The 24,587-nt window shown below is 47.8% G+C and overlaps 1 protein-coding gene and 1 pseudogene across 7 annotated transcripts in view; one reads left to right on the forward strand and one right to left on the reverse strand.

Moving 5' to 3' along the window:
• The window catches only part of ZNF606 (zinc finger protein 606), a 68,220-nt gene that overhangs the window by 11,266 nt on the left and 32,367 nt on the right, over positions 1–24,587 (reverse strand). Inside the window, exons 1-6 of one of the 7 annotated variants that reach the window (XM_025366007.1) lie at positions 14,288–14,992; positions 12,822–12,890; positions 12,221–12,277; positions 11,338–11,426; positions 955–1,081; positions 576–671 (exon numbers count right to left, since the gene is read on the reverse strand). In XM_025366007.1, coding sequence (XP_025221792.1) covers positions 576–671; positions 955–1,081; positions 11,338–11,426; positions 12,221–12,277; positions 12,822–12,852 — 400 coding nt within the window. In that variant the 5' untranslated portion in view covers positions 12,853–12,890; positions 14,288–14,992. Of the gene's footprint in view, positions 1–575; positions 672–949; positions 1,082–11,337; positions 11,427–12,220; positions 12,278–12,821; positions 12,891–13,907; positions 14,993–24,587 lie in introns of those variants that run through there. The other 6 variants (XM_025366006.1, XM_025366012.1, XM_025366011.1 and 3 more) reach the window with 6 other exon arrangements.
• On the forward strand, positions 13,343–20,274 carry LOC112612023 (annotated as a pseudogene).

A 24,587-nucleotide genomic window follows, 5' to 3' on the forward strand; every position in this document is an offset into this window, starting at 1 on the left:
GCCTCAGCCAGCCTGTAGCTGGGACTACAGGCGCCCGCCACCACGCCCGGCTAGTTTTTTTTTTTTTTTTTTTTTTTTTTGTATTTTTAGTAGAGACGGGGTTTCACCATGTTAGCCAGGATGGTCTCGATCTCCTGACCTCGTGATCCACCCGCCTCGGCCTCCCAAAGTGCTGGGATTACAGGGTTGAGCCACCGCGCCCGGCCGAAAACCTATTTTTTTAAAAAGAAGTATCTGTAGTTATAGGTTACAAGTTTGGCAACAGAGGGAATAAAGAAAACATTTTAAGTAGCTACACGGATGAGAGGTAACATTAGAGGAAGGGACCGCAGAAAACAGGAGCTATCAAGAGAGCCAACAGCGAGGGAGGGAAACTGTAGCACATGAAAATGGCTACCTTATTAGGATGGTGATGCTTCTTTGCTCTAAATCGAAAGTAGCAAGAGAAGAAAGCTCCTTAGAGGGAATTCTAAATGTATCTGAGGAAGGTAACTTTTCATGGCCTTATTCCATTTCTTAACAAAGAGGGCCTGGGGGGAATTCCGTTCCTTGTTCAGCCTGGGCTCTGCCCTCACCTGGACAAGTGCGTTGAGGACATGCCTGCTCCACCGACCATGGCTCTTCTCCTTGCTCCAACAGGGAGATGACCTCAGGCTTGGCAATCTGATTTCCTGTGCATGGAGGAAAAGCATGGAACTCGTGTCATGAGGCTTTGGGACAGCCAAAGAAAGCTTCTCTTGCCTATTCCTCCCTGTGACTTCTCAACCTGGGCAGAATACGCAAGGTCCTTCCCACTCCATGCTCTGTAAGCATTAGGAGTTTTGTCCCCGAACCTCAGGGCCCAAGATCATCTCAGCTCTTCTGAGACACCACCCTCGCCTCTGCAACGAGCTTCTAAACATGGAGCAGCTGAAGGCATTACAGCTTCGTTTACTTGGGCAGCACCTGCCTTACCCACAGAGAGCAGGTGCCCATAGGTCTCCAGCATCACATCGCGGTACAGAGTCCTCTGAACAAGGTCCAGCTGCCCCCACTCTTCTTGGGTGAAGTCCACGGCCACGTCCTTGAAGGTCACTGGTTCCTAAAAGAACACAAATGTTCCTTCTCAGCCTGTGACCACCGCCTCCAATATTTCTAGGGATGGAGTGAGGCTGACAGCGCTGGGGAGAGAAGATAGGATATAGAGAAACCGTCCTGGTTATTCACGAGTCTGACTAACGTGAGGCAGGGCTCATTGAGAACCACCCAAGACCCCATCTTTGGTATATACTCTTAGGGAATTAGATACCTGGGCCCACAAGAACCACAGCAAAGCTGAGCAGGTCTCTTCGAAGACTCTTGCCAAATTCCAGCACACTGGCTATGTCCCCCACCTTGGCAATGCCCCTCTTCTGGAAAGGCAGTCATGTAATAAGGCCTGGACCGGTGCGGCAACAGGCTATAAGCAATGGTTGCAAGCCAGAGACCTTTAGGATGGAGTCTTTGCTTCAACACCCAGATCAAGGACCTGAAAGGGTGATCTGTACATTCACAAGTTGTCTTTCTGGCCATGGTGGGGAGCCTTCCATTCCCAGTTCATCTCTGTCCCAACGACTGAAGCTAAGGGTGTGCAGGATGCCCCAGAGCAGCCCAGTCCAAGGAAAATTGGTTACAGCTGCCATCAAAAGCACTTTAGTTACAAATAATCTAAACTGATTTTTTTTTTTTTTTTTAATGAAAGCAAGAAAACTGGAAAACTAGAAGGAAAAAGGAAAGGTAATCTAAGTCTGGCTTTTCCTATGAATACATCCCTCAAGTCTTTTTATTATTATTTTTAAATTATTTTTCTCGAGACAGAGTCTAACTCTCGCCCAGGCTGGAATGCCATGGTGCGATCTCAGCTCACTACAACCTCTGCCTCCCAGGTTCAAGTGATCCTCCTGCCTCAGCCTGCTGAGTAGCTGGGACAATAGGCGTGCACCACCACACCCGGCTAATTTTTGTATTTTTAGTAGAGATGGGGTTTCACCATGTTCACCAGGCTGCTCTCCAACTCCTGATCTCAGGTGATCCCGCCCACCTTGGCCTCCAAAAGTGCTGGGATTACAGACATGAGCCACTGCACCCAGCCTCAAGTCCTGATCTGAGCCGGCCCTCCCTGCTGAATCTTCAGTGTATCAACTTTTATTGTCTCAATTGCTTCCCCTCTACCTTCACATGATGGGCTTAAAACAAAGAACTGCTTCTGCTCCAATAAATACCACACCCTGAAAAGTCAACTCCTGCTCACAACTCCCCAGGCTCAGCCTTACTGTACCCCACGGCAAGGACTGTCCATCCTCTTTTCCATGGCTGAACCTCACCTATGTGTCCCACATCCTCGGAGGCACAGAATCACCCCTCCCAAAGCCTCACACCCCCCGTAGAGACGTCTCCTGCACCCTTGTCCCATTTCTTCTGTGTCTCACGTCCTCAGAGGCACAGAATCACCCCTCCTGCAGCCTCACACCCCCTGTAGAGATGTCTCCTGCACCCTTGTCCCACTGCTTCTGGCAGTCAACCTCCTCCTGCAAGGTACAGTGCACTCTCACCTTCTCTCTTTCCTTGTCATCCGGCCTTGCCCCAGGGCAGTTCCTTCTCTGCCTTTATTATCTGTTTTCCTGTTCCTTGATAATGGAAATTTTTTCTGAATATTTGTCATTTTTGCTGATCTATATTGAAGCATTTTGGAGCAATAATTATATGAGTCTTATTTTTACCAGGCTCTCACCAAGATCTCACCAATGTCTTGTGATTGCCAAGTCCAAAGATTTATTTCTGCCTTTACCTTCTTGGCCTACGCAGCATTTAGAAGTGCTGGCCACACCCTCCCTCTATGATACCCTCCCAAACCCCATGGTCAATGACAACTTCTTGGTTTTCCTCTCACAGACTGCCCAGACCTCAGTATGCTTGACGGCTACTGTTTCTACATTTTATGGTAATGTAATTTTTTTTTAATTAAATGTTACATGGGAGTTGGGAGCACTGGCCCATGCCTGTAATCCCAACACTTTGGGAGGCCAAGGTGGGTGGATCATTTGAGGTCAGGAGTTCAATACCAGCCTGGCCAAGATGATGAAACCCCGTCTCTACTAAACGTACAAAAATTAGCTGGACATGGTGGAGCACTCCTGTAATCCCAGCTACTCAGAAGGCTGAGGAACGAGAATCCCTTGAACCCGGGAGGCAAAGCTGCAGTGAGCCAAGATCGCACGACTGCACTCCAGCCTGGGTGACAGAGTGAAATTCTGTCTCAAAAAATAAAAAAACAAAAATCAAAAAGTAAACGTAACATAGACAGAGAAGTGCACCACACCTACGCCAGATGCACTTTCACAGAGCAACAGCACCTGGGGAGGCAGCTAGGCAGCTGTGCTGATGACCCAGGGTGCCTCTGACCTGGTGCTTCTCTCACACATCCTAACCTCCCTGGGGTAGCACCTTCTTAGATGGCTTTGATGTTCACCTACACTAACAAGGTGCAAACCCACACCCTAACGCTGTCCAGCTGGTAGACCAAGCCACAAATTCACTTCCCACCCCTCCCAAGACTCCAGTGGAATCATTATATGTTTAAAAATACAGGAATTAGGTCTAATAAACACAAGAGGAATGAAATTGTGAGAGCGGTTCTGCAGTCCCGAATAAAACAGTGGACAGTGGCATGACCATCAATGACTGCTCAGCCGCAGGTGAAAGGTAGACAGGGGGCTTTATAATGGAGGGGTCAGCCTGACAGTACCTGCACCCACTAACCCACCATACCTGAAAATGGGACAACCAGACACCACGTGCTCACGGATGCAAGCAGTACGAAGAACCCAGCACCACCTACGAAGTATTCTTTCTAAAAATACCAGATGAGTCTACTCAGGCCTCTAGTCCAACTACTGCTCACAGGAGACGAGGCGATGGAGGAACGTATTCAATGACATCATGAAGGCAAAAATCAGGCAAATCAACGAGACCAGTGACCTAGCTTCTTCCGCATAGGAAGCACGTGCAGTGTGTGAGCCTTGTTTGGATCCTGATTTGAACAAACCAACAACTGTAAAAAGTTATCTTAGGGACACGTAGAGAAAACAGTATGAACTGGGTATCGCGTAACGTTGAGGAATTATGGGTAATTCTGCTGAGTATGATAAACGTATTATGATTTCTTCCTTAAGGGTACATCTCTCTTAGATACATACACAGAAACACTCACAGGTGAAACGACACAATTCTGAGATTTGCTTTCAAATCCTCCAGTTTAAAAAAGGTTGTGTTGGAATAGATGAAAAGAAATGCAGAAAGCAGAAAGCTGACAGCTGCTGAAGCTGGTCAACACGGGTGCTTGCAGCAGGCTGAATGACACCCCCCAAAAGATGCCCATGTCCTAATCCTAGAACCCGTGCCTGTTATCTTAATGATAAAAGGAACTTTACAGATATAATTAAGAATCTTTAATGGGGTTATCCTGGATTACCCAGGTGGCCCAATGTAATCACCACAGTCCTCATCAGTGAGAGAGGGAGGCAGGAGTCAGAGTCACAGGAGATACGACACAAGCAGAGGTCGGAGTGATGTACTTTGCAGACGGAGGACAGGGCATGAGCCAGGAAATGGCTCATGAAAGACGACAGGACATGAGCCAGGAAGCAGTCTCCCTTGAGCCTCCAGAAGAAACACAGCCCTGCAGACCCATTTTAGACTTCCGAGCTGCAGAACAGTAGAATAAATTCATGTTGTTCTAAGCCATAAAGTCTGTGGTAGTCTATTACAATAGCAACATAAAACCAAACTAATACAGGGTTCATCTTCTACTTTGGGGTTCAAAAATCTCCTAAAAAGTTTTTTTTTTTTTTTAAAGAAAGTTAAAGAAATAACCCAGCCAGTGAAAAAAAATGGGGGCGTCAGCACCTTGAATTCCACTCATTCCTCCCAGAGGCAGAACAGATGAAGGTGAGGCTGACCAACTAGACTAGAGGCGATTCCAGCCCCACACTAGGAGGCACCATGGTGAAGCAGGTGCTTCTTGCAAGAGGACTCTAGGAGAGGCAGGAGTGAGTCAGGCTGAGAACAGCAGGCAGAAGCCTGCACTTGAATAGCTTTGCAAGTGCCCCACCTCGCGGGCGGCACTGCCAGCAGCCATGCACTTATACCCAGGCAAAAGTCCCAGGAGCCTCCTCAGACTTCAGACTGCGGCTAAGTTCTCAGGCTGCCCAGATGCGTGGAGACCTCTTCAGTCCCACCAGATGCGGAAGAGAAGGGAGTCTGTGGCCTCACAGCTCTTTATCTATGAAACTGGAAGTAGAGCTGATCGGCTGACCCTGGCCCACGAAGGCCCACGAAACCCAGGGCATGCCTCACCAGGAGGGCAGAGGGGAGCAGAAAGCACCAACCAGGAATCAGATCTACGCAGCTGCAGTAGAGCAGGACTTCCAGCCTCACAGCCCTGCCCTAGACCAGACGACTCTTGGACATGAGAAACCCCTGATGCAGATCAAGAGACAACTAAGTAGCCACAAGGCCAGAGAATCCAGACAACAGCCACATTCAACTTTCAGAGAACTGTAATTCCTATTCTCAGATTCTCAGATCAGAGTGATTTCAGTATAAAGTGGGACAGGATGCTACAAGAGAGGCTGAGAGAAGAGGAAAGCCTTCACAGAGTAAGAAAAGACCAGAAGACACAGCAATTAGTTCAGGAGGCCCTAGACAGTTCTGCTGTGGTGAGAACATGATCATCACACCCCCAAACTCCGCCAAGAAAAGGACATGGAATATAAAGAGATCAGAGATACGGCAAGTTGTTCAGGAGGTCCACCACCTTAGCCCAGAAAGGGAACATAAAGGAAAAGGACAAGAGGGAAGTATTACTTTTTAAATAACACAAGACTTCTTAAAATAAGACACACAAAAACACTAGCCATAAACAAAGACAGGCACATTTGACAAAGACATACCAACATTCAAGCATCTGACTGACAAGACACCACCAGTTAAGACAAGCTACAGACTGGGAGGAGACAGTTGATATGTGACAAAGAATTAGGATTCAGAATGTGTGTGAAATACCTACATTACAGTTGGTCTCTAGAAATCCAGGGACGGGGGAAGAGAAAGACAGAAGGAAATACAGACGGACAATAAAGACATCAAAAGGTACTTAGCAATCAAGAAGATGCACATTAAAGTCATGCAATATACCTTTCTGGTCCTGAGGTAAGCAAATATTTAAAATACCTGATAATGTCAAGTGTTGACAAAAATGCAGGAAAATGGGTATTTTCTCCCAGAGTGGGGAGACTGTGAAGTAGCTTTGCCCCTTGGAGAGACATGTAGCAGCACTAGTAACATTGAAAGTATATACCTAGCCGGGCATGGTGGCTCACACCTGTAATCTCAGCACTTTGGGAGGCCGAGGCAGGTGACTCATGAGGTCAAGAGATGGAGACCATCCCAGCCAACATGGTGAAACCCCACCTCTACTAAAAATATAAAAATTAGCTGGGTGTAGTGGCATGCACCTGTAGTCCCAGCTACTCAGGAGGCTGAGGCAGGAGAATCGCTTGAACCAGGGAGGCGGAGGTTGCAGTGAGCTGAGATTGCGCCACTGCACTGCAGCCTGGGCAACAGAGCAAGACTCCATCTCAAAAAAAAAAAAAAAAAAAAATACATACCTAAAACCAGATACAATTCTGCTTCTAGGGGTATGCCTAGATAAAAAACTACATAAACACATGCACAAAGTAAAGCTACAGGAATGTTCACACAGCTTTGGCTGGAGCAGCAAAAACAATGGGGGAAAGAGGATTTTATAAAGCTGTCCATAAAATAAACTATGAACAGAGGTGCACTTCTCTAATGGACACACTTGGCAGCACAAAAGGAACAAGCCTGACTTCTCCGTATCTATCAACATGGATGGACGTCAAAGTTGAAAAAAGAAAACTATAGGAACATTACATGTAGAAAAAAATCACTGGGAAAAAAATAGAGTGTTTGACCAGGTGCAGTGGCTCACACCTATAATCCCAGCACTTTGGGAAGCCAAGGCAGGCAGATCACTGAGGCCAGGAATTCGAGACCAGCCTGCCCAGTATGACAAAACCCCACCTCTACTAAAAATACAAAAATTAGCCAGATATGGTGGCACACGCCTGCAATCCTAGCTACTTGGGAGGCTAAAGCACAAGAATCCTTTGAACCCGGGAGGTGGAGATTGCAGTGAGCCGAGATCACCCACTGCACTCCAGTATGGGCAACGCAGTAAGACTCTGTCTCAAAAAAAGAAAAAGACCGTCTATGTCTATATGGTTTATCATCTACGTATGCATATGAAAACGAATTAGCTGTGTACAAATTGAATCCATGAGTGGTTGCCTGAGAAATGGTGGAAAGACAGAGTACTATGTAAAAGAAGAAAAAGGTAACAAATATGACAAAACAGTAATAATTGTTCACTGATGGTGATGCCATTTGCTTCCTTTTTATACTCTTCTGTAATTATGAAATTTGTTAAAATTAAAATTAAAATAAATTTTTAAAAAATTCAGAAATGAAAAAGGGGACATTTTCAAACTGTAAGCCCCATGGGCTAAAAAGCAGGAAGAAAAAAAGAGCTGCCCCCAGCTGAATATGTAACCACGTCCTGGCCCACAAATCATGGAGGCCTCACCTCAAGGATGGTAATGGGACCGGGCACAATGGCTCATGCCTGTAATCCCAGCGTTTTGAGAGGGCAAGGCAGGCAAATCACCTGAGGTCAGAAGTTTGAGGCCAGACTGACCAATACGGTGAAACTCTGTCTCGACTAAAAATACAAAAATTAGCCGGGTGTGATGGTGCACACCTGTAATCTCAGCTACTCGGGAGGTTGAGGCATGAGAATCCCTTGAGCCCAGGAGGGGAGGCTGCATCAAGCCGCGATCGTGCCACTGCAATCCATTATGTACAACACAATGAGACTCTGCCTCAAAAATAAAAATAAATAAATGAATGGTAAGGGGACACAGTAAACACCCTTCAGCCTAGAATTGCAAAGGAAAATGCAAAACCGAAAGGCCAGAAGGAAGAGATGGTGGAAGACAGGAACCTAGTGTCACAGGCTGTGGAGATGACAGGGACCCCTCAAGGATAGGAGAGGAAATGCAGGTTTCACTGTTGCCTGATACTGAGGTTATCACAAGGGTGCTAAAGAGAGAAGAGTTCTGCTAGAGGGAGGAGCAAACCCTTCTGGTCCACAGGTCACCCTCATGAGCTGCATCTGCATTTTCCAATTATATCCTAGGATGACTTGCAAACGTGTTTCACCCAAATTCTCATAAACATTCTTGCACACATCACTTTGTACACACGTATAAGCACTTATCTAGGCATTCTAAAGCACTTTATGGAATCTGCTAACAAACCAGCCACACATTTAAACCCTGTGAGAGTCTGAAGGAGAGAAGACCAAGGGTGCTGAGCTGGGTCTCAGATGTTTACTAACAGATCTTGCCCAACTGCTCCCCCTTCAAGGAACCTGGGGCAATTCAGATGGCTTCTATGGTAGATTTCACTGCAGAGAAGGAAAACAGAACTAGACTAGGCACATCCCCAAGTCTGACCAAGGATGAGCATGGATTATTATTGGTGTTTTATGTACATAATGTTTGTTACGCAGATATCCTAGGTGGATTGTTACAGAGGGGTTTGAATGCTTCCATATTTGGAGAGGCTGGTTGGGGTTTTTTAGATGGAATGAGATATTATCACTACAATTATTATTTTCCCCTATTTCTAGAAATAAGGGGATCTGGGCTTCTGTAGTTAAAACCTCACTATTCAACATACTTCCATGAATGGACTATTCAGATAATGAGGGATGACAGCATTTGATGTTTTCACCAGATAAATGCTTTATTTCAATAAATATTTAAACTTGGAGGGAACAACAAAGGACACAGGGTTCTTTTGCATTCCTGAAGATCTCACTTAGTTAAAAACACACAGCAGTCAAGTCCAAGTTCCCCACAGGAAAAAATCCAAAGTGTGGGGAGGGGGGCCAGCCAGGAGCATGTCACCAGAAATCACAACTCTTCAGACACTGGAGGGTGTTGTTATTTTAAATTCTGTTTTATTTTCTCGGCATTAACTTGGATAATTCTCAGAAAGCCTAGCATAAATTAACAGCAGAGTGTAGCATGGCGGTTAACAGGGCTTCTTCGCAGTGTTTTATTATAGCTAACTTCTACTCCTCAGAATCTGATTCACGGGCCATCTTTCAGGCTAGCCTAGCTTCACTACTGATGCTTCTGTTTTAGGATTTAATAATGACTGTACATTGTAACAGCAGCAAACCTCATAGCTGCCCAAGTTCCGATACCAGGCAACAATCACCTTGCATCATATGGTTCAGGCGCTTCTGCTTCCCATCTCATCTGGACCAGGGATAGCAATGCTGCCAAGTGGGGACAGCATACTTATGATGTACTTCACCCACCAGATTTGAAACTGTGGGCGGTTTCATTAATATTTTTTAATTTCAGGGGGAGGCACAAAGTAGAGACACGATTTTTAAATCGTTTTATATCCAAGTATGTCACATCTGCTTGATTCATTATTTTAACTTAAAAATAAAAGACCTAAAAAAAAGTAATGAAACTGTTTTTCTTCATCTTTCATAGCAGGGAGTTAACAGGGTAAATGTAACTTTGATGAATTAGAAAAAACCAATTTTTAAAAATCTCCCATTTAGAAATACAGAGACAACTCTAAAAAACTGAAAACAGAAAGTTAAAAATGGCTGCCTCAGTCATTAAAAGAAATATTGACGCAACGCTACAACATGGGTAACTCTTGAAAACGCAAACACTATGCTAAGTGAAAAAAGCCAGACAAAAAAGGCTGTGCCATATTATGATTCCATTTTTAGGAAAGTCCAGACTAGGTAAATTCATAGAAACAGAAAGTACGCTAGTGGTTGGGAGGGAGGAGGGGGACAGGGAGTGACTACTAATGGGTACAGGATTTATTTTTGGGGTGATGAAAATGTTCTAGAATTAGATACTGGTGATTGTTGCACAATTCTGTGACTATACTAAAAACCACAGAATTATAAACTTTAAAAGGATAAACTTTACAGTATGTCAGTACCATCTCAATAAAGCTATTATAAAAATTTTTTTAAGTGGTTGCATCTGGTGAGGAGGCTGGGCAGGAGGAGCGCAGAGAGATGACACCTTTCCTAAGTGACTCCATTGTCCTATTTCTCTCAGGAGCCACCCTGTCCCCATAATCACAAAGGCCCCTGCTTTGATCTCCTCATACCTCTCCTCCCTAGTTCCAAGGTCCTGGTCAGACTGAAGCCTGAAACACCAGCCTGCTTCCCACAGCCCTCCTCTTCCACAACCATCACCACATTTCGAACCCTGGTGCCCCCTGATCCCAAGACTTCTGAGGCTCTGCAACAGACATTCAGGGCCTGGCTGGGTTCATTCTGGCCTCTCTAGCCTAAAATCTAACTGGAGTCAGTCTCACTCAAACACTGGTCACGTAGTGTGCCTGCCACCCCCCACCCCTGTAGTGCTGCAGGAGGCCAGACTCCCACTCACCAGGCTGTGCCCAACTGGCTGATGCATTCTTTTCACCTCTTGGCCCAGGTCTCCCAAGCAGCCTTCCCCTCACAGCAAAAGCTGACCTCACACAGACTCTGTCCCATCTCCCAACTCATCAGGTGACTGAGCTCCTCCGGGACTATCCTACCCGTCTCAGGTTTCTCACATCCCACACTGCATGTGTGGCTCCAGGTAGGCCGTGAGATGTCCTCAGCTGAGTGAATAACCCTGGAAAAGGGTCTGGGAGCTCCTCAGGGTGGAGGCTCACACCTGTCCTTGTTCCCCTCACAGCAGGCACTGCACAGCATAAGCCTAAATCAGGTGCTAAAGACATAAGTGAAGGTGGCAAGAGAGAAGTGGGGCTGCCAGCCAAAAGGGCTGCCCCTCATGCCCCACAAGCAGCCAGGCTAGTAGGAGCTCAGCACTGTGGACAGGCGGGTCCGCAAGGCCAGGCTAGTCAGAGCTCAGCCCTGTGGACAGGCAGGTCCGCGAGGCCAGGCTCGTCGGAGCTCAGCACTGTGGACAGGCTGGTCCACAAGGCCAGCCTCCGAGCAAGGCTCCGAGGCACTAAAATCAGCCTGATTCTGCCTGCCTCCTCTCAGGAAGCATTAACTTCCAGTTGCTTCCTTTCCTACCCAAACTCCAACTGTTGTAAACTGGTGAGCCACATCAACTGGGATGACCAAGGATAACCTGGACATCATCCTTTGGGAACAGAACAGCCCCATCTCACCTGAACCTGGGCTGCTGGGAGCCCAGTGGCCCTCCTCCCCTCCTCGAGGTTCCCCTCCACGTGCCAGGCAGGATCCTGAGGACACAGAGCTAGGAAACGAGAAAAAAGTCATGGAGGCAGCTCTCGCTGCCAGGAGCTCACCTGTCCTTCTGCGGGGCTGAGGACCAGCCCCTGCCCCTCCCCCTTGAATGAGGGAAGAGACTTACTTCCTCATTCTATAGATGAAGGAATTAGGGTTCAGAGAAGGTTAGGAAAGTACTTGAACACATGAATCTCTCATTGCCCCCACTGTGCTATTAGGTACCATCTCTGAGAAGCAGTGTCTGGTCACAACCTTCTTGGGCCTGAATCCTAAATGGCCACACATGAATTCTCATGCATCTTGAGATGTCACCATCACCTTATTGCTCACTAGTTTTCTGATCCCCCCTTGCTCCAACTCTGCACACAGACAGATCTGGACCTCCTGCCCTAAAGCCCCACCTGTTCCCCATTCTTTTTTTTTTTTAAGATGGAGTCTGGCTCTGTCACCCAGGCTGGACTGCAGTGGCGCGATCTCAGCTCACTGCAAGCTCTGCCTCCCAGGTTCACGCCATTCTCCTGTCTCAGCCTCCCGAGTAGCTGGGACTACAGGCGCCCGCCACCTTGCCCAGCTAACTTTTTGTATATTTAGTAGAGACGGGGTTTCAGCGTGTTAGCCAGGATGGTCTCGATCTCCTGACCTTGTGGTCTGCCCGCCTTGGCCTCCCAAAGTGCTGGGATTACAGGCGTGAGCCACCGTGCCCAGCCCACCTGGTCCCCATTCTAATCTCCAGCTGTGGCAGAGCACTACAGCGAGAGGCCACAATATGGCAGCCCACAGCTGACCGGGCTCTTGACTCACCCCAGGAGGCCCATGGGTCAACAGCCGTCATCCCCCAAGACTGGTCCGTAAGGGCACCTGCACAGAAGGATCAGGTTAGGACTGTGACACCAAACCTAGTGATTCGAGGCGACAAAATACAAGAGAAGACTGACTTGCTAATGGGCGCTACAAAATTCCATAAACAGAGCCCAAAGGCATGTAAAAAAATCCAACATAAGCTGGATTCACACAGGCAATGCACAGGTGAGTCGCTATTACTTAACACTGTTTTAAAGTTACCGACCAATGCTATATAAGTAAAAACAACAAAGGTAAAAATATATATGGGAGCAGTAGAGACAATATTTTCTTATATGTATTACTGTTGTTTAGGAAACCCCATAAACCACCAGAAAATCTCTTAAAACTAATGACACCTCTCAGGAGATGACTATAAAGCACATAAAAGTTAGTGTCTTTTATGCCAACAATTTTCCTCCTTTACCACCAATCAGTTCTAATTTTGTACCAAGATAGACCCCCTTCCATCCTCAAAAGTCCTCAGCCCGTCCCAGCTCTGACCCATGACTGCAGCAGCTAATGTTAGGGGAGGCCCAGAAGAAACACAATTTGGACTCACCCCAGGAGGCCCATGGGTTGATGGCTGCCATCCTGAGGACACCTGCTCAGGAACACTGCAAATTTCAACCTAGTGACAAAAGTGAAAAAAGACAAAACTAGTCCTTTCTCATAGAAAACCAAGTGGGAACAAAGAAGGGAATCCATCCACAGAGGCGACAAAAAAACTTGTAAGGAGCATCATCAGAAAAGAGAATTTACATGTCAAAAAAGTAACAATTCCTGGAGAGAAATGAAGGGTAATTTGCATAAGCTGGAAAAAAGCATGATCCTGATAGAGAGGGTACAAATTTGTCAGCCATTCCCAAGAGACAGCCAGTCACAACACAAATGGAACTTTTGGATTGACAACAATTATTGTAAAATCAACTTGCAATCCTCATATATTAGTGGTTGCCTAGAGCTGGGGGAAAAATGAAATGGGGAGTGACTGCTTAATGGGAACAAGGGTTTCTTTGTGGGGTGATGAAATGTTCTAAAATTAGATAATGGGGATGGTTGCACAATTTTATTAATATACAATAAAACCAGTGAATTACACACTTTAAAGTGGTTAAAGTGGTGAACGTTATGCAAATTTAATCCCACCTCCAAAAGAAATTCACGTCCAAGATTTACTAAGCCTAAGCTTGTGTGTGTGTGGAGGACTTAGGGATGGGCCTGGCGCCCAGACCCCTAACTCCTCAGGTTCCAGATCTTTGTAAAAGTCAGCAACCTCTCGAATGGATTCCTGGGTATGTGTATAAAGCACTAGAACACACAGTGGGCCTCAGGAGCACCGGAATCAGCGCGAAAACGCAGAATGCAAACCGTATTTTGCACCGTTATTTGCAACTTGACAGTGACCGCCACCGTCACTGCATGTTTAAGGGAACCCGGAGCTGTTTCCAACCCAGGTCTGACGTCCTTCACAGTGCTTTGTGTGAACTGGCAGGGGGAGAAACGCCGGCTGGGGAATGAACGGGGTTATTCGTCCCATCAATGGCCTCAGAAGCATCCTTATCACCTGCTTCCAGAGCTCCCGACCCAAATTTCCTCCGCAAGACCGACGCGGCCGCGACGCTGCAGAAGCTCGTCCCGGCCTCACCTGGCTTGCAGCCGCCGGTCCCCCTTGAAAGCGGCGCAGCAGGCTCGGGGTCGCCTCGCCTGGGGCGTTTGGCTTTTGTCCCGCGCCGAGGTCCGGCCCAGCAGTGCGCTTGGGAGCTCCAGGCGCGGCCTCGGGGACAAAGGCGCGCGGAGCCGACGTGCAGAGTTCACCCAGGCCCGTCCGGCCAGACAAGGAAGAGCGCCCGGAGGCGGGAGGCCGGAGGCAGGCTGCTGGCTGGAGAGCCGAAGGCAACGAGGGCGCAAAGCCGGCGCGGAAAGGGCAGGCGCAGGACCCGCCCTGGCGCCGCCTTTCCCCGCCGGCTCTCCCGACCCCCGAGCCCCGCAGCTACCGCAGCCCTACAGCCCGAGCAAAGGCCTCGCCTCAGCCGCGGACAATGGCGGCTGCTCCCCCGGCTTCGACCGGGGCGCGCCGCGGGGTCTTCTGGGAGCTGGAGTTCCAGGCGGGCACTTCCGGCGTCGGGCAGCTGCGCCGCCATGACGGCTGCGTGGGCCGCCCCGCCTCGCACCGCCCTACTTGGGCGGGGTAGGGACCATTCTGGCAGCTGCGTCGAAGCCGGCGGCAGGGTGGACTTCGTTGTCCCGGCCCGAGACCACCCTCTTCCACCGCCGCCTCCCACTGCAAAAGGGCCTGGGTAAGTCGCGGCGCCGCGGGCCTCAGTTTGCCCGTCCGCAAAATGGCGCCTCGTGATCCCGGGTTTCCCGGGAGGAGCTCGGCGAGTTCTCAGCGCTCTCGAGGGATCCTTCCATTTGGCGTTCGCAAGATTGTGAGAAAGTGGCTGCTGTTATTCTCTTTATTTAAGATAAGGAACCTAATTCGAGGTACCCCTCTCTGTGAAGCCCCACGGCTGAGAACGTCAGGGCTCGTTCCCAGGTCTCTTTCCAGAGGCCAGGCTTTATGGGAGCATGGATTACCAGCGACGCATCCTGTGAGTTTTCCTGTATCAATATGTATGGAGCAGTTCGGGCGCGGTGGCTCATTCCTGTAATCTCAGCATTTTGGGAAGCTGTGGTGGGAGGATCGATTGAGTTCAGGAGTTTGACACCACCCTGGGCAACATAGTGAGACCCCATCTCTACAAAAAAAAAAACCACACAAAAATTAGCCCGGTGTGATGGCGCGCGCCTGTAGTCTACTACACAAGGCTGCGGTGGAAGGATTGCTTGAGCTCGGGAGGTCAAGGTTGCAGTGAGCTAGGATCGCACCACTGCACTTCAGCCTGGGCAACAGAGCAAGACCTGGCCTTAAGGAAAAAAAATAGGCCGGGCGCGATGGCTCACACTTGTAATCCCAACACGTTGGGAGGCCAAGGCAGGTGGATCGCCTGAGGTCAGGAGTTCGAGACCAGTCTGGCCAACATGATGAAACCTCGTCTCTACTAAGAATACCAAAAATTAGCCGGGTGTGGTGGCGGGCACCTGTACCCAGCTACTCGGGAGGCTGAGGCAGGAGAATCGCTTGAACCCGGGAGGCGGAGGCTGCAGTGAGCTGATATTGTGCCATTGCACTCCACCCTGGGCAACAAGAGCAAAATTCCATCTCAAAAAAAAAAAAAAAAAAGTAAACATACATACACACACATATGGAGAGGCGCTGGGAAATAGAGCAGGGAGCACGGCTAAGGACTCTGCCTTGGCGGCTGCCATTAAAAAACACAAACGAGGCTAAAAATGAAGGAGCCTGAGGTGCTGACCCCCAGCCTGATCCTAGAGGATCCCCTTGGCAAAGCCCATTGACGCCCCTTTGGGATCCTCACAGAGCCGCCTCCTCACCTCTGTTAAGGATGACTCTAGGCCGGGCGCGGTGGCTCAAGCCTGTAATCCCAGCACTTTGGGAGGCCAAGACGGGCGGGCACAAGGTCAGGAGGTGGAGACCATTCTGGCTAACACGGTGAAACCCCGTCTCTACTAGAAAATGCAAAAAAAAAATTAGCCGGGCGAGGAGGCGGACGCCTGTAGTCCCAACTACTTGGGAGGCTGAGGTAGGATAATGGCATAAACCCAGGAGGCGCAGCTTGCAGTGAGCTGAGATCTGGCCACTGCACTCCAGCCTGGGCGACCGAGCAAGACTCCGTCTCAAAAAAAAAAAAAAAAAAAAAAAAGGATGACTCTAGCCCAGAGCTTCCTTGCTCACTCCCCTCCCCATACCCAGTTCCTGTGCTCCTCACTCTCCTCGTCTATTTTGTCCACCCTCATTCCCACTGCTCCTAGGGTCTGATCTGGGCTGGTTGTCTTCCCTCACTCAGCACCTCAGTGAGAGACCCACTTTTCATGCACCCACTGCTTGCTGCTTGCACATTTTTACTTATTATTTTGGTTTGGTTTATTTTTTATTTTTTATTTTTATTTATTTATTTATTTATTTTTTTATTTATTTTTTTGAGACGGAGTCTCGCTCTGTCGCCCAGGCTGGAGTGCAGTGGCCGGATCTCAGCTCACTGCAAGCTCCGCCTCCCGGGTTCACGCCATTCTCCTGCCTCAGCCTCCCAAGTAGCTGGGACTACAGGCGCCCGCCACCTCGCCCGGCTAGTTTTTTGTATTTTTTAGTAGAGACGGGGTTTCACCGTGTTAGCCAGGATGGTCTCGATCTCCTGACCTTGTGATCCGCCCGTCTCGGCCTCCCAAAGTGCTGGGATTACAGGCTTGAGCCACCGCGCCCGGCCGGTTTGGTTTTTTTTTTTTGGTCGGAGTTTTGCTTTTGTTGCCCAGGCTGGAGTGCAATGGCGTGATCTCGGCTCACTGCAACCTCTGCCTCCCAGGTTCAAGCGATTCTCCTGCCTCAGCCTCCCAAGTAGCTGGGATTACAGGCGTCTGCCACCACGCCCAGCAAATTTTTTGTTTTGTTTTTTTTTTTTTTTGAGATGGAGTCTCGCTTTGCCGCCCAGGCTGGAGTGCAATGGCCGGATCTCAGCTCACTGCAAGCTCCGCCTCCCAGGTTCACGCCATTCTCCTGCCTCAGCCTCCCGAGTAGCTGGGACTACAGGCGCCCGCCACCGCACCCGGCTAGTTTTTTGTATTTTTTAGTAGAGACGGGGTTTCACCGTGTTAGCCGAGATGGTCTCGATCTCCTGACCTCGTGATGCCTGCCACCATGCCTAGCTAACTTTTGTATTTTTTGTAGAGACAGGGTTTTGCCACATTGCCCAGGCTGCTCTCAAACTCCTAGGCTCAAGTGATCTTCCCACGTCAGCCTCCCAAAGTGCTGAAGTTACAGGAGTGAGCCACCACACCCAGCATTTGTTTTTTCCTTGCATGTTCATTGAGCACCTACCCTGTGATAGGTGTGGAGGTGTTCAAGACGAGACTTGTTTGTGGCCTGTGAGGATCCACACCTTCAGAGGATGACAGGGAAGAAATGTGGTAAAAGTGGCTCAGGAGTGGGGTGTGTGTTTGTGTATGTGCATGGGTTTCAGAGAAGCAAAGGATCAGCTCTATTAGAAAGGGGAGAGGTGGCCCCAGATCAGGTGTTGACTGATGCAGGACATTTACACTCGATATGGAACAAATGGAAGAGGTTGTCTAGACAAAGGAAAGAGTGTGTGCAAAGGCTTAGGAGCATGTTAGGAGATAAGTAACTGGCTTAAAGTTGCTGGAATGGAGAGTGTCAGAGAGCAACAAAAGTGGGAGGAGAAATAGGAGTGACGAGAGATACAGCTTTTATAATGAAGTTACAGAGACCCATTGAAAGATTTTAGGCAAGGAAGTAGTGAGGTTACATGTGAATTTTAACAAATCAGGCAGCTAATATAAAGAACGGACTGGGCCAGGCGCAGTGGCTCATGCCTGTAATCCCAGCACTTTGGAAGGCCAAGGCCAGCAGATCACCTGAGGTCAGGAGTTCAAGACCAGCCTGGCCAACATGGTGAAACCTTGTCTCTACAAAAATACAAAAATTAGCCGACCATGATGGTGGATGCCTGTAATCCCAGCTACTCGGGAGGCTGAGTTGGGAGAATCGCTTGAACCCAGGAGGTGGAGGTGGCAGTGAGCCAAGATCAAGCCATTGCACTCCAGCACGCCAGCCTGGGCAACAGAGCGATCCTCTGTCTCAAAAAAAAAAAGAAGGGACTGAGGGACTGTAGGTGGTGATACCAAAGGCAGCATGACCATTTAGGAAGCTGAACTTGAGTGAGCAGTGGGCAAGAGAGATCTTGAAGATATTTCCACTGGTAATGGAGGATCATTTTAAAAAGCAGGCCTGTGGGTTGAGCTTTTGTTGTTGGGTGGTGTTGGCACTCACTGTGGGTGGGCAAAGGGGAGTAGCCCTTTCAGAGGAAGAGGGAAAGTTCAAGTAGAACAGGCTGAATTCAAGGGAGAGGACTAAGAAAGAGGTAAGATGGAAGGGGCAAGGTATTGGGACAAGCCCCAGCTGGCAGGAAGGTGAACCTAGGCAGAGTGGGCACTGAGAGGAAAGCAATCTATGGATGATATAGCCACAATTTCCATCTCAGGCTCAAGCAGAGAAAGAGACGCTGGAGAAGGAAGAGTGACAGAAGTAAGAGGAGTATCTCCCCGCTTCCACTCCAGCCCCCTACAGCTCATCCTCCAGCAGGCAGCCAAGTATACTTTTAGGATCTCACATCAGGTCCTTGCCTCACATTCTGCACTGACTTCCCAAGTAGTTAGAGTAAAATCCAAACTCCAACTCTCAGCTTAGAAAACTCAGCAGGACTGGCCTCTGTCCTATCCCACACCCCACCTCAGTCCCTCAAGCTCATCTCCTGTCACTCCTGCCGACTCCAGCCATTCCTCAAACAGGGTAAGCCCATTCCTGCTTCAGGGCCTTTATACGTATTGTTTCCTCTTCTGGAATCTTCTTCCTTGTACAGCCACAGGGTTTTCTTTTCTTCATTCAGATTTCAGCACAGATGTCACATTCTGATAACAGCCAGCTGTGACTCATCCTCCCTAATTCTCACATTACCCTCTTTTTATTTTCTTCATATCAATATGTAAAGTCATAACTGATTATCTCGTATAGAAGCTAAGTTTTATGATAGGCAATCACCTAATACCTGCTACACAAACCTCAATGTTCATATAAGACTAGAATTCATATTCTAAAGAGAGATAAGGTAGCTCTGTTCACTTTTGAGAGAGCACTCAAATGAGAGAGATACCTTTGACCTAAAGGTGTCAGGAAACCGATGAAGAAAAACACCCCTGCTATGTTTTGAATGTTTTTATCCCCTCCAAAATTCATGTTGAAACTTAATCCCCAGTGCAGTCGTGTTGGAAGGCAGGGTCTAATGAGATTTATGTCGGTCATGAGGCTCTGCTGTCATGAATGGATTAATGTTGTAAACCAAAAAATAAAATTATAAGCCCCCCCCCCCCCCCCAACTATATGAATAGACCTCGGCCAAGGGCATTCCAAAGGTAACCTGAAAAATGAGTTTGGCCCATGATGGGAAGCAGAAGCTGGACTTGCTTCATTATACCCTCCTCCCTTCTGGAATTAGTGATGGAACAGACTCTTTAAGTCTGATAAGAAACATTTACAGTCTGTTATCTCTGGAGGTTTCATCTGCATGATAAAACCTTGAGCTCCACAACCCCAGACATTCCTTTCTATTGACAATAACTCTTTAAATCAATTGCCAATCAGAAATCTTAAATCTGCCTATAACCTGGAAACTCTCTGTACCATTGTACATCTTATGTGTATTGATTGATGTCTCATGTCTCCCTAAAATGTATAAAACCAAGCTGTACCCTAACCACCCTGGGCATGTCCTCAGGATCTCCTGAGAGCTGTGTCAGGGGCCATTGGTCACCATATTTGGCTCAGAGTAAATCTCTTCAAATATTTTACAGAGTTTCACTCTTCATCAACAATGCCATTGTAAAAGGCTCATGGAGAGATTCTGCATGTACTTGCATGCTCTTTCTCTCTTTCTCTTTCTCTCTCTCTTTCTCTTTCTTTCTCTCCCCCCACCCCTACCCCTCCACCACCCTGCCCTTTTTACTTCTGTCATGTGAGAATGCAGTCCCTGTCCTTTACCTTCTGTCCTGTGAGGATGCAGTGTCCAAGGCACCATCTTGAAATCATCATCGCCAAATATGTCAGCACCTTGATGTTGGACTTCCCAGCCTCCAGACCGGAAGGCAGTACATTTCTTTGTAAATTACACAGTCTCAGGTATTCTGTTATAGCAGCACAAATGGACTAAGACAACTCCTGAGATAGGAAGGGGTGAGGTAAATGTAATCAGAGTTGGGGTTTTAGATCTTAGTCCAGTAAAGGAGCTGGAACTGTTCTGTATAAACAAAGGGCAAGGTAATCGCTACATAGATTCTTTTTTTTATTATTGCTGATTCTTATCCTAAAATAAAGGATGTTGCCACTATACATCCACTAGAATGACCAAAAATAAAAATACTGACAGCATCAAATGGGACGACATGGTGCCAACTGGAATTCTCATACCCTGCTGATGGGAGTATAATGTGGTACAGTCACTTTGGGAAAAAGTTTGACAATTTCTTATAAAATTATACATAAACCCGTACTATGATCTAGAGATTCTACTCTTGTTTGTTCAAAAGAAAGGAAAATATCTGTCTGCTAAAAAGATATGTACAAGAGTGCTCACAGTGGCATTTTTTATGACAGTCCAAACCAGGAGATAATCCAAATGTCTTGTTACCAAGAGAATGGATAAAGAAATTTTGATACGTCAGTTTAATGGATTACTACTTAGCAATAAAAATAATTAGCCACGCCGGGTGCAGTGGCTCACGCCTGTAATCCCAGCACTTTGGGAGGCTGAGGCAGGCAGATCACCTGAGGTCGGGAGTTCAAGACCAGCCTGACCAACATGAGGAAACCCCATCTCTACTAAAAATACAAAATTAGCCAGGGTGGTGGTGCATGCCTGTAATCCCAGCTACTCGGGAGGCTGAGGCAGGAGAATCGCTTGAACCCGGGAGGCAGAGATTGCGATGAGCCGAACTCGCACCATTGCACTCCAGCCTGGGCAAAAGGAGCGAAACTCTGTCTCAAATAATAATAATAATTAGCCACATATCCACACAACAATATTGCATTATCACAGGTATAGTGATACTGTATGATTCCATTTATATGAAGTTCAAGAACAGGCAGGTAATCCATGGTGAAAGCAGTACTTACCCCTGGGGGTGGCGGTATTGACTAAAGAGGTACAAGGGGGTCTTCTGGGGCCTGGAAATGTTCTATATCTTGATCTGGGTGGTGGTTACACAGGTATATGCGTGTTAAGAATTCATCAAGCTGTATACTTAGTAGTGTACTGTAATGTAATTATACTGTATTTCGATTAAAATGTGAAAGAAAAAAAGGGGGTGTCTTTTGCTTCCACATTTGTAGCCCCAGCTTCTGTAAGTATCTCCTGCGTGATAATGGTTGGATGAATTAAAAGGTAGGAGGGATAGAAGAGGAGAGAAGCAATAGGAAGAGGAAGGTTGGAAGAAAAGCCCAGCTCCACTGTCTCACAGGGGTGTCACTGGGTACTGGGGAACTTGGAAGCACTAGGGAACAGAGAGGAAGTTGCTGTCTCAGGCTTCCACTTCTCAGCCCAGAAGTGAGAGGCTGTGAAGCTGTTGGTCCCTGGTGGGGGACAAGTGAGACCAGTGAGAGAGGGTTTTTGCCTTTGAATTGCCCCTTCCCTGGAGACAGCAGCAAGATGAAGGCCTCTCAAGAAGTGCTTCATCCTCTGGAAACCAACTGAGGAAATGACTTTCCCAAGAGAAGGATCATACATCACTCAATCATCAGCAAACATTTATGAAGCACCTGCTCTGTGCCAGGCCCTAAAGTGAAAAAAACAAACACTGCACTTACAGAAGCACGAGATAAACAATAAACATAAGTAAGTTAAAGAGTAGTTAGAAGGCAAAAAAAAAAAAAAAAAAAGAGTAGTTAGAAGGCAACAACTTTGGAACAAAGAAAAAGAACAGTGTAGGTGATGTAGTGCCCAGATGGGAAGGGCAAGTTGCCGTATTAAATTAGGTGCTGAGGGTGAGTCAGAGTCACCTCACTGAGGTGACATCTGAGCAAGGACTGGAAGGAAATGAATGCAGACGGCCGGGCACAGTGGCTTACACCTGTAATCCCAGCACTTTGGGAGGCCGAGGCGGGCGGATCACGAGGTCAGGAAATCAAGACCATCCTGGCTAACATGGTGAAACCCTGTCTCTAGTAAAAAATACAAAAAAAAAAAAAAAAAANGCTTACACCTGTAATCCCAGCACTTTGGGAGGCCGAGGCGGGCGGATCACGAGGTCAGGAAATCAAGACCATCCTGGCTAACATGGTGAAACCCTGTCTCTAGTAAAAAATACAAAAAAAAAAAAAAAAATTAGCCAGGTGTGGTGGTGGGCACCTGTAGTCCCAGCTACTCGGGAGGCTGAGGCAGGAGAATGGCATGAACTTGGGAGGCAGAGCTTGCAGTGAGCCAAGATGGTGCCACTGCACTCCAGCCTGGGTGACAGAGCAAGACTTCGTCTCAAAAAAAGAAAAAAAAAAGGGATGCAGATATCGGAGGGAAGAGCTAGAACAAAACCCCTGGTGTAAGGCCGGCCTAGTCAGCTGCAGGAACAACACAGAGAGGCAATAAGGGGGTCAGATGGTAGAGAAAGCTGAAGGCATCATGGGGGCTCTGGCAGGATTCTGAGTAGACCATTGATGGGCTCTAGCCTCTGTGGAGAGTAAACTAACCAAGGGAAGCAGTGGAGTGATGTGTGAAACCAATGTAGTAGTTACGTGGGAGATGATAGCCACTTGAATGAGATTGGTGATCAGTGGCTGGATGGTGAACATGCTGATACTTTAAAGGTAGAGCCAACAGACCGTAGGTTCAAGGTTTTGCATCATAAGGGGCAATATAGCCCATAATGTCCAGAACGAGTCAGGACATAAAGGAGGCCTCTCAATACAGAGCTATTCATCAAAGGCCTTGATGGGTAGGAAATGAGTTGCAAGTGTGTGGAGATACTGCTCCCCTCTGGCCCAAGCTCCCTCCCACTCCAGTTACCCAGTGTTCTGGGTAGCACCCTATTCTTTTCTGTGAATAGGCAGAGGCAGGGCCACACCGTCTTCTTGGATGCACTATTATGGGAGACTGGAGTGCAATGGTACCATCTTGGCTCACTGCAACCTCCGCCTCCCAGGTTCAAGCGATTCTGCCTCAGCCTCCTGAGTAACTGGGATTATAGGCGTGCGCTACCATGCCCGGCTAATTTTTCTATTTTTAGTAGAGATGGGGTTTGGCCATGTTGGCCACGCTGGTCTTAAACTCCTGACCTCAAGTGATCTGCCCGCCTTGGTGTCCGAAAGTGCTGGGATTACAGGTGTGAGCCGCCATGCCCAGCCTGGACTTGCCTTTTACCTCATCCATGGTGTCTTTTGAAGAAAAAGATTCTTTAGAAATACTTTTTCTTTCATAACTTGTGTTTTATGTATTACTTTCAAGATCCCAACTACATCTAGGTCCTAAAAATAGTATCCTACCTATTCTAAGTTTTTGGTTTTTTTTTAAATCAACTTAATTGTGGTGTAATTGCACACTGCAGATAAAATGCACATGTTTGAAGTGAGTAACATTGTAAGTTTTTTGTCTTGGAGCCCTGAGGTAAACTTTTATTTCTAGCTGACAGGACTTCCACACCCATGCTCCTCTCAGCACCTTTCACCCAGCCCAAGCAGCGGCGGCCCAGTGCAAAAGTGGCCTGGCCAAAGGGGTGGGAGACTCACTCCGCATTCTAGGCCGGAGAAGCGGGCGGGCTTGGGATGCCGGCAGGAGGCAATGACTCTCCCCAGGCGCTGCATCCTGGCTCCAGGGCACAGGCTCCTTTCCGCCCTGACGCTGATGCTCGTCTGGCTGCCTCTCGTTCCTTGGCATCAAAATACCAGACGACGGTGGCACATTCCATGGCCTGGGCTGCCTCACCTCGTTCGGCCCCGCCCAGAAAGACCAGACTACCAGAAAACCAGAAGCCGGTCACAGCGACAGCCGCAAGCCTCAGCGTCCACGCGGGTTACCTGGGTAACGCGCCGCTTGGGCTCGGTGCCCAGCAGATGACAGGGGAACCCTGCCAGGCAGCAAGCGCCTCCTCCAGCCCCGGGGGCCTCCAGCTGTGCACCCACCCGCCCTCCCTTCCTCCCACTGCGGTCGCCTGCATGCGTTTTGACAAATCTCTAAACCCACAAAACCATCACTAGCTCTGGTTTCCCAGGACTCTTGAAGCCCCTCTGTTCAGCATTCCACACCCCTCTGCCCTGCTTTCAAACCACCGCCAATCTTTCTGTTATATATACAGATTAGTTTGGATTTTCTAACAGTTGTATATAAATGCAGTGACACAACTGAGTGTACTCTTTTGTGATCTGGCTTATTTTACTCAGCATAATTATTTTGAGATTATCCATTTTGTTGCGTTATGTAAGTAGCTCATTCCTTCTATTGCTGAGTGGTGTTCCATCTCATGGATGCACCACAATTGTTTATCACGCTGGATATGTGAGCTGTTTCTATTTGGGGCTGTTAAAAATAAACTTATGTGAACATTCGTGTACAAGTCTTCCTAAGGACACACATTTCTTTGTTGGATAAATGCCTAGGAGTTGAATGACTGGATCATATAGGAAATGAAAGTTCTTTTTTTTTTTTTTTTTTTTTTT

This window comes from Theropithecus gelada, chromosome 19 (genome assembly GCF_003255815.1).
Source record: "Theropithecus gelada isolate Dixy chromosome 19, Tgel_1.0, whole genome shotgun sequence".
Lineage (NCBI taxonomy): Eukaryota > Metazoa > Chordata > Mammalia > Primates > Cercopithecidae > Theropithecus > Theropithecus gelada.